The 9,883-nt window shown below is 48.2% G+C and overlaps 1 protein-coding gene across 4 annotated transcripts in view; it reads left to right on the top strand.

Annotated features, from left to right (window-relative positions):
• Cars2 (cysteinyl-tRNA synthetase 2, mitochondrial) overlaps nucleotides 1-9,883 on the top strand; it is a 43,814-nt gene that overhangs the window by 3,789 nt on the left and 30,142 nt on the right. Inside the window, exons 1-3 of one of the 4 annotated variants that reach the window (XM_021169842.1) lie at nucleotides 964-1,242; nucleotides 1,434-1,484; nucleotides 4,037-4,154. In XM_021169842.1, coding sequence (XP_021025501.1) covers nucleotides 1,064-1,242; nucleotides 1,434-1,484; nucleotides 4,037-4,154 — 348 coding nt within the window. In that variant the 5' untranslated portion in view covers nucleotides 964-1,063. Of the gene's footprint in view, nucleotides 1-963; nucleotides 1,243-1,433; nucleotides 1,485-4,036; nucleotides 4,155-9,883 lie in introns of those variants that run through there. The other 3 variants (XM_021169841.1, XM_029480566.1, XM_029480565.1) reach the window with 3 other exon arrangements.

The following is a 9,883-nucleotide window of genomic DNA, read 5'->3' as shown; positions in this document are numbered from 1 at the left end:
GAGCATGCTTAGTATCAGACAGACTTGACTGGACAAGCAAAGGACTCTTTACTTTTGTAAGCCACCAATAGGGGTGCATTTGTGGGGGTGATTTGAACATAACTCCAAACAGTTCTCAAGAGATGAATGATAGACTTCTGCTCTTGTTTTCATTTGTTTTTAAGGCAGGGTCTCTTGCAGCTGAGGCAGGTCTTGAACTCATTGCTGCTCCTGTATCTCTCTCCCAAAATCTTTGATTATCGACGGATGCCACTATTTTGACTCTAAAAAGTTTTAGATGATTTATTCTTATGTGTAAGGGTATTTTTGCCTGGATGTCTGTCTGCAGACCACATGCATGTAGTGTCTGATGAGTCCAGAAGAAGCCTTGGACCCTCTTGGAACAAGAATTACAAACTTTTGAGTAGCCGTGTGAATGCTAGGACTCAAACCTGGGTCCTCTGGAAGGGCAGTCATTTCTCCAGCAGACATTTCCAGTTACATGTTCTTGAGGAAAGGGTCATTTCCAGGTGTGGTTCTTTCATTCTAAGCCCATAGAACAGTAAGAAGTACACAAATACTGCATGTACAGGGTTGCAGACAGCAGTTTGGTATGTAGTATTGATCTACATGTACTGATTGTGGCAAGGTACATACTTGCAGATATGCTGTACGTATGATGGAGTACAGGGTGTGTTAAATTAGGACATACTGAGGTGTTTAAGTGAGGACATGATGACCGCGGGGTGGTGTAGAGTGTGTTGGAGTGGTGTGCTGAGATTGGGTACATATTGCGGGGCACACCGGGTCCCAGCAGCAGACAGAAAGATGTACACCGAGCCCAATTTACCCATAAGGAAAGGCGAGGAGATCTGCGCTAAAATGGGGAAGGGTTCGAAGTTCCCGCCTCTCTTCCGCTGCCACCGTGCCCAAATGCCTAAATATTGCCAGACTTCAGGCAGAGTGTAGCCTCTTCCGGGAGTGGGCGGAGCCCCGTGAGGAACGGGCGTGGCTTCTGGTTCGCCGGGCTGGGCCTGGCCTGCAGGATCTTGCTTTCCGCCTGTTCGCTGGATCTGTCCCCAATATGCTGCGGGCGCGCGGGCCTGGGCCCGGCGCTCCGCTGCTCCGGGCCGCGCTGGGTCTCGGGCGGCGCGGGCGGTCATGGCAACGGCCGCAAGGCCAGGACACCGGCGTGCAGGTGCATAACAGCCTCACTGGCAGGAAGGAGCCGCTGATCGTGGCCCGCTCGGACGCCGTCTCCTGGTGCGTGCGCCGGGAGAGGCAGGACGGGGCGAGGCGGGGCGGGAAGGTGCGCAGGGGCAAGTCAATTCCGAAAGCCTGACGTGGTCTCCCGAGCGTCACTTAAACACCGCGCGTGTTCAGTGAAGGTTGTTAAGGAAGACTTAGGGCTCCTTGTTACATATCTCACATGGTGGATCTTAATATGTTCCCAGGTATAGCTGTGGACCGACTGTGTACGACCATGCACACCTTGGCCATGCTTGGTGAGTTTCCTAGATTTGAACCTTTGACAAAGTCAGAGGGTTATTTATTGTGCAAAGAGTAAACTGTTAGCTTGTTTTATAATCTGTTAAGTGAACTGAGTGATAATTGCATTCTGGGAATTGTGAGACACCGGAATGTTGGTCTCTTTGGTCTTTATAACTGTTTGGAGTTGCATACCCATTGCTCATGTCTGGACACTCAGGGAGTTGCTGTGAAGGAATAGAGAGTGACCTGTTTGCGAATTAGATGTTTCTAAGGTTGGTCCAGAGACCCGAATCCAACCGTGGGGGATCATTGCCTGGTTTTGGACGGATCACATTCTTGCTGGAATCATGGTTCTTATTTTGAGTGAAGACAGAAGTAACAACATGACATCTTCGTGACAGTTTCTGGAATTGTCTATGAAGTGCCGCTTAGCACAGTGCCCCCAAGTGTTCTAAGTGCTGCACCACTGACCCACTGACCAGATACTGTCTTGCTAGACTCCAGGGAGCATCGAAGCAGTATTTGTTGACATTTCCCATCTCCTGATATTTTAGTTGTTGTCTTGCACTTTTTTGTTTGTTTGTTGTTTTTGAGACTGAGTTTCTCTGTGTAGTCTTGGCTGTCCTGAAACTCACTTTATAGACCAGGCTGGTCTCAAACTCAGAGATGTCTCTGTCTTTGCTGGAGTGCTGAGATAAAAGGTATACACCTACTGCCTGACTCTTGCACAGTTTTAATTGGGTATTTTTAAAAAAAGATTTATTTATTTATTATATGTAAGCACACTGTAGCTGTCCTCAGATACTCCAAAAGAGGGCATCAGATTTCGTTACGGATGGTTGTGAGCCACCATGTGGTTGCTGGGATTTGAACTCAGGACCTTTGGACGAGCAGTCTGTGCTCTTAACCACTGAGCCATCTCGCCAGCCTCCTTAATTGGGTATTTTTAGACCTAAATGAAACGCAAGTGTGGAGGCCAGAGGACATCCTCAGATGTCATTCTCAAGTGCTACCCTCGGTCTGTTTTGAGACAGAATCTCTCACTGCCTTGGAAGTCCACAAACAGGCCACGCTGGCCGGGAAGCTTGTCCCCAGGGTCCACCTGTCTCTGCCTCCAGCACTGGGGTAGTGTGGACAATTCGAGAGAACAAGAGTGGTAAAAAGCTCTTGTTGCTCGGCAGTGGTGGCGCACACCTTTAATGCCAGAGCTCTGGAGGCAAAGGCAGGTAGATCTCTGTGAGTTCGAGGCCAGCCTGGTCTACAGAGCAAGCTCCAGGACAGCTAGGACTACACAGAGAAACCCTGACCTAAAACAACAAGAACAAAACAGTCTTGACATTTTTGTATCAGGAATTTTTACACACTTAAATACATGCAAACTCATTCAACAGCTGTAATCTTAAAAAAGGCAATACAGTATCCCCAAACTGATGTAATTGCTTTTGTTGCATCTCACAAGGCCCTTCTGGGCCTCCAGGTGGGACCCAGTTTGTAAGAAAGTACTTGGCTTAGTTCCCTATGAACCAAGCATCAACTGTAGAACACAGTTTGGAAGTTACATAGTAGCGTGTTACACTGTAACCCATTTCTTTTCAAGAATAATGATGATGGGGCCCACAAGATGGCTCCCTGGGTAAAGGCACCTCTTTTTTTCTTTTTTCTTTTTCCTTTTTTTTTTTTAAATTTATTTATTATTATATGTAAGTACACTGTAGCTGTCTTCAGATGCACCAGAAGAGGGCGTCAGATCTCATTATGGATGGTTGTGAGCCACCATGTGGTTGCTGGGATTTGAACTCTGGACCTTCGGAAGAGCAGTTGGGTGCTCTTACCCACTGAGCCATCTTGCCAGCCCCCAAGGCACCTCTTGTAGGAACCTGATGACCTGAGGTTGATCCCCAAGATTCACTTGGTGAAAGGAGAGAACCAAGCCCCGAACACTGTCCTCTGACCTCAACATACATTCTGCACATCTGCCTCTCCTGTGTGTGTGAGAGGCACACACACACACAGCATTCATGCCACAGACACTATAATAGTAGCAGTAGTAAACATTGTGTCCTGGAGAGATGATGTAATGCTCAGATGCACACATGGTACACATACATACACACAGGCAAAACACATGCACATGAAATAAAACAAGTTAATCAAAAATAACATAATTTTTAAGAGCTGGGCAATGGTGGCGCACACCTTAATCCCAGTAGTTGACAGGCAGAGGCAGACAGGTCTCTCTAAGTTTGAGGCCAGCCTGGTTCCAGGACAGCCAGGGCTACACAGGGAAACCCTGTATGGAAAAACAAAAAACAACAACAAAAAAACTAGGTTAAAAATAAAATACTGGTCAGGTAGTGGTGGCGCACGCCTTTAATCCCAGCACTTGGGAGGCAGAGGCAGGTGGATCTCTGAGTTCGAGGCCAGCCTGGTCTACAGAGTGAGTTCCAGGACAGCCAGGGCTGCACAGATACAGAGAAACTCTGTGTCGAGGAACCGAAATATAGAATAAGGAAATTAGCGCCGTTGACTCTGTGTTGTAGACAGCCTGGCGGTGTTTTTCTTTCAGCTCCTATGTTAGATTTGACATTATCCGGAGGGTCCTGACCAGAGTGTTTGGATGCAATGTGGTCATGGCGATGAGCATTACCGACGTGGATGATAAAATAATCAAGAGAGCTAACGAGGTAAGCAGCAGCCTCACACTGACCGGCAAGCTGGTGGCTGAGCAGCTGTTCCCTGCTGAGTCTACTTTCATGTATTCCTAGCGCCTGTGACCCTTTATGTGTCCCGAAGACTCTTCTCCAAAAAAAAAAAACCAGACCGAGCCGGTGGCAGGTCACACCTTTTTCCCAGTGAGGGAAGTTAAGTCAGTGGAGAGTGTTGAAGCATCCCCTCCAGGGGTGTCCACTGTCCTCTGACCCCTGTCCCCGTCCCTCCCTGTGATGAGTGCCTCACTCCAGCTCTACCAAGACCCCCTGGGCCCTGACTCTGGCCTTGGACACCCCTGTGTTCCAATGCCTCATTTCCACGTTTCTCTTGTTTTGTTGTTAGACACAAGCTTTTATCCTGTCGCCCAGGTTGGCCTCTGTAGCTCAGATCAGCCTCGCCTAGGGAGTGCTGCAGTCTTGTCTCTTGACCACCAGGAGGTGCATATGTGTCCCTCACCATCACAGTCTGGGGAACAGCCCCCCCCCCCCCCCCCCCCCCCCCCCCCCCGTGCCAGGCAGGCAGAGTTAGTACTCTCTTTTTATTTATTTATTTTTCATTTTTTTCTTTCATTTTAAAATAGTTTTTTCCATGTAATATATTCTGATTATGGTTTTCCCTCCCCCAGCTCCTCCCAGACTCTCCTCATCTCACCCACGCAAATCCACATCCTTTCTCTCATTTCTAATGTTTTCTAAACAGGTATCTAAAAATAAAACAAAATATCAAACCAGAATAGGAGAAAACAAACAAGCAGAACAATAATTATCATAATCATAATAATAAAGACACATAGACAGCACAAGAAGAACATGCAGACACAGTGAAGCACAAGAAGGACACGCAGACACAGAGACAGCACAAGAAGGACATGCAGACCCAGAGACAGATATCCCAAAAGAACGCATGGAAACCGTGCTCTCTGCAGGTCCGTCACACAGATTCCCGAGTTACCCGGCCGTTTACATCATCTGTGTATAGGATTGTGCCAACTATGATGCTGCTCTCTGCCTACTCCAGTGTGAACCTTCCAGACCCAAGAACACTCGCTAGCGTGACCGCCCGTGTTCTTCCTGGTCAGGGCATTGAGGTGGTGGCACAGGCACCCTCCAAGAGTCCCCACCCGCTGGTGCCTCCCTAGAGGTTGTTACCTCAGTCATATCCCTCATCCTGTCAGGTTTTCATCCTCGCGTCTTCTCTGACATCTCTTCGGCTGCCTCAGGGTATCAGGACCTTCACTTTGAGTTATTCCCCCCACCCCACCCCCATTTGTACAGGAATATGTATGGTGACCCAGAGCCTCGGATGGTGTGGGCCTTGGAGTGAGCCCACAGCCCCAGGCTTCTGACTTCAGCTCTGTGCGTGCATGGCCTCCTTATGGTGTGCGTGCATGGCCTCTGCTTGAGGCCTGCTGCAGAGAGCATGTCTTTCCGCACAGGTTGACTGCCTTCTCGGTCTGGGCCCCACACCAGCTCTGAAGACTTGGTGGGAGAGAGGTAGTTAGCCCAGGAAGCAAGCATGAGGTCAGGGGCTCTCTGGGTTCTTCCACTGGGCATTGTGCCCTGAATGCCACTCTCACCAGAGGGCTTTCCTGGCTCCTTGACCTTACCTTTTCAGTGAGGAGACATTTTTTGAAATGTTTGTGGGATTTTTGTTTGTTTTGGGTTTGGTTTCTTTCACTCTCTCTCTTTCTCTCTCTCTTTCTCTCTCTCTTTTTTTTCTTTCTTTTTTCTTTTTTGTTTTTTTTGTTTTGTTTTGTTTTGTTTTTTTTTTGAGACAGGGTTTCTCTGTATAGCCCTGGCTGTCCTGGAACTCACTTTGTAGACCAGGCTGGCCTCAAACTCAGAAATCCGCCTGCCTCTGCCTCCCAAGTGCTGGGATTAAAGTTCTTTGCCACCACTGCCAAGCCTGTATTGTGTTGTTTTGTGTTATGGTTTGTTTGTTTGTTTGTTTTTGCAAGGTTTCATATAGTCCAACATGGTTTCTAACTCTCTATGTAGTTGAAGATGACCTTGAACTCTAAGCTCCACCCTTCAACCTCCCACCTTCAAGGAGCCGGGATTACAGGTGTGAGCGACCACACCCCCTGCCCTTCGGAACTTTCTGCTCATTTTCACACCTGAGGGTTACTGTGAAACTGTCCAGCCCTTTGTGTTTCTGAAGCCTGTGGGACATTAATACCTCCCGTAACCTCTCTTTCCTTCTTTATTTTTGAGACAGAATACTTGTTACATAGACCAGGCTGGCCTAGAGCTCCACCTGCCTCCACCTCCTGTGTGCTGGGATTAAAGGTCCACACCTGGCTTTGATTTTCTTATCTTGAATCTGGTGGAGGTCTGATGGGAAGCTGACCTCAGTGGGTGGGAACAGGCCTCCCAGAAGGAGTCTTGGGAGACCTTTGCCCCTTGGAACATGTGTGGAAACCCCTCATGAGACTTCTCTTGTGTCCAGCTCCACAGTGGGCAGCTGCTATCTCATTCCCTGGCCTTGGTGAAGAGCACCTACTGGGGAACAGGCTGGGGCCGCCAGCCACAGGCGATGGGAACACTGCCCGTGAGGATATCAAGATACGCCCATGTTGTAGCATGAGTTAGAAGTCCCCTCCTTCTCATCCACTTCTTTGTGTTTGTTTGTTTGTTTGTTTGTTTGTTTTGAGACAGGGTTTCTCTGTGTAGTCCTGGAACTCTGTTCTTGTTCTGTAGGCCAGGCTGGCCTCAAAGTCACAGAGATCCACCTCCCTCTACCTCCCAAGTGCTGAGCTCAAAGGCCTGCGCCACCACCACTTGTCAGTACCTTCTTGTTTATACATGTGCATATGTGTATAAACACATGTATGTGTATATAAATGTACGAGTGTGTAAGCAAATGTGTTGTATATTTCCTTTCTCTGGACATAGCCATTACTGTTGTGAACAAGAGCAGCTGGGATCACCTTAGCACGGGACTCTGTAAGGTCTTTCCCTCTCGAGTGCCCTCCTGGGGGAGAAGGGAGGCCCTCCCATCTCGGGAGGTCCCCAGGTCTCTCACCCTGACATTGTTGACTGGAGCAGGACTTTTTGTTGGTGCTTCTGGACAGTAAGTTACGCAGGGGATCTCATAGTTGCTCGGCGAGTCACCTGTGGTCCTGCTAGGGGCCTCAGTAAACTCACTGGCTCACCTTGGACTTGAATGTAATCTTCCCTTTGGCCCACACCTTCTCTGTGTTTCTTTCCGTCTCCCCACTAGAAGTCACATGATACTGTGTGCGTGCGTGTGTGTGTGTGTGTGTGTGTGTGTGTGCGCGCGCGTGCATACACAGGACTGATGTTAGTAGGTTTTATGCATTATCCCAAGACAGACAGCTTGGTGGGAATTAAGGTGTCTGTGCCCTTCTCCCTAGAGGGTCCCTCCCTCCTGCCCCCTCTTCCTGTCTGCCTCCCGTCTAGAGCCCATTCTGCCCTCTGTCAGACAAAGACTGCGGCAGTCAGACGCTGTTGTACAGAGCTTGTATAAACAGATGATGGAACATAGTACAGAGTCCAGAAATACACATAGTAATTAATGGGGGTTGTTTTATGATAAAAGATGGCATTTCAAATCACTGGGGTTGGGGGAGGTGAATCATTCAGTAAATAGTGTTGACAGTTGGGTAGCCATCTGGGGAAAATACAAACCCAATTTAGATACAGTCCACACAGCCAACTTAAGGCAGATCAGAGATGAGATATAAGGAGGGCAGAGCCCTAGATTTCTCGTAGAAATCCCAGGATGATTCTGTGGCTTCCCAAGGGGAAGGGTTTTTCGGTCTGTTTCCGAGTGCCGATCCATTTATGTAGGGAGACTGAGAAATAGAAATGATTGGAAAATATAAATCAAGTTCTCAGCATGCTGTGAATGACCATACAGTTGAAACACTGGAAAGGGGGAGCTGGAGAGATGGCTCAGTGGCTCAGAGCACAGAGAGGACCATGCTTTGAAACCCCACCCACCACCCCCCTCCACTCCCACGGGGCAGGGCTACCATCTGTAACTCACTTCCAGGTGATCTGACGCCCTCTTCTGGTCACCCTGGGCATTGCATGCATGTCCTACACAGACAGGTATGCAGGCAAACATCCAGACATATAAAATTAAAAACTTAAAAAAAATAAAAAGGCCTGGTGGTGGCAATGCATGCCTTTGATCCCAACACTTGGGAGGCAGAGGCAGGCAGCTCTCTGAGTTCGAGGACAGCCTGGATAACAGAGTGAGTTCCAGGACAGCCAGGGCTATACAGAGAAACCCTGTCTCGAAAAAAGAAGAGACTTAAGAGAACTGATGAAAGATGAAAGGTATCAAGATCAAAATAAAAATGAAACTCAATAGGGATACACGTAGATTTGTACAGAAATAGATGTAGATATGTACAGTACCACAGCGGGTAAATAGATGGGGTTTGGGACATCTGGACATGTGTATTCCTACTTTCTCAGAATTAGGAGGGGTAAAGATCAAAGCAGAAAGCTCTTAGGGAGTATGTTGTGCCCTACAGAGGGAACATGGCTGCTCTCAGAGCTGGGGGCTCCATCTCTGCTCAGCGACTATGCGGTGCTTGTATCTCACCTGGACACTCCATCTTCCCAGCCGTCTAAGGGGCTATGTTGCTCAGTGATGGTCCTGGGGCCACAGAGTTGGAAAGAAGTGGCAGCCAGCTCCCGGGCCACACCCACTGTCCTTGAAGTCAGTCTCAGGGGTTGTGGCTACTGCATTAGAGCCCTGTCAGTCTGTTGGCCACCAGGCTCCACCAGTGCCGCTGAGAAACTTGACAGGGATTCTTGATGCTCCGGAGCAGAAATGTCTTATCTCACGAAAAAGGAAATGTGTTTCAAGAGATAGTTGGGTGTGCTTTAGGCAGGCCCAGCACACAGTAGGTGCTGCTTGTTGAGTGTAGGTACATTGTGGAATCTTATACAAGTTGTGTATGAAGCCTGCTTTGCTTGTTTGTTCGTTTGTTTGAAACAGTTTTGCTATGTTGCCTTGGTTAAGGTGGAACTCACTCTGTAGACCAGGATAGCCTTGAATTCAGAGATCTGCCTGCCTCTGCCTCCCAGTGCTGAGATTAAAGCCATTTACTAATAATATTTAGCACCTACTTTTAATTTAAAATAAGCTATTCTTTGACAATTTTATGCATACACACACACACACATACACACACATATGCACGTCTCCCCTTTGATGTTCTTGTTTATTTTTGTGACACATTGAGTTAGGTAATGCTGCACTGATGACCATGCAACAGACCCTGTGGAAAAATGACTTCCCTTAACTCAAGCGGCCCTCAGTTGCCCATAACCCCTCAGCCGGGGTGGAGCCTCACCTCCCCCTCCCCCATCCATGCTGGGATCAGTTACAAAGAATGCTGCTTCTGGGCCAGAACGTCTGTGTCCCCTGCTCTGCTCTTACAGACCCAGGTCCCAGCACTAAAGGTCTGTGTGCCCAGATGCCCTACTGTGACAGCCACCTGAAGCTTCGGGAGCTCAGGGTAGCCCCAGTCTGAGGACATCAGTATCTTCCCTGATTACTGTGTCCTGTTCCTTTCACGTACTTCTCTAAGGCTTTTTTTAAAGTTTAATTTAATTTAATTTAATTTTTTTAAAGATTTATTTATTTATTATATGTAAGTACACTGTAGCTGTCTTCAGACACTCCAGAAGAGGGCGCCAGATCTCGTTACGGATGGTTGTGA

This window comes from Mus caroli, chromosome 8, assembly GCF_900094665.2.
Source record: "Mus caroli chromosome 8, CAROLI_EIJ_v1.1, whole genome shotgun sequence".
NCBI lineage: Eukaryota > Metazoa > Chordata > Mammalia > Rodentia > Muridae > Mus > Mus caroli.
Note: the sequence above shows the minus strand (reverse complement) of the source record. Positions and strands in the feature narration are given on the sequence as shown.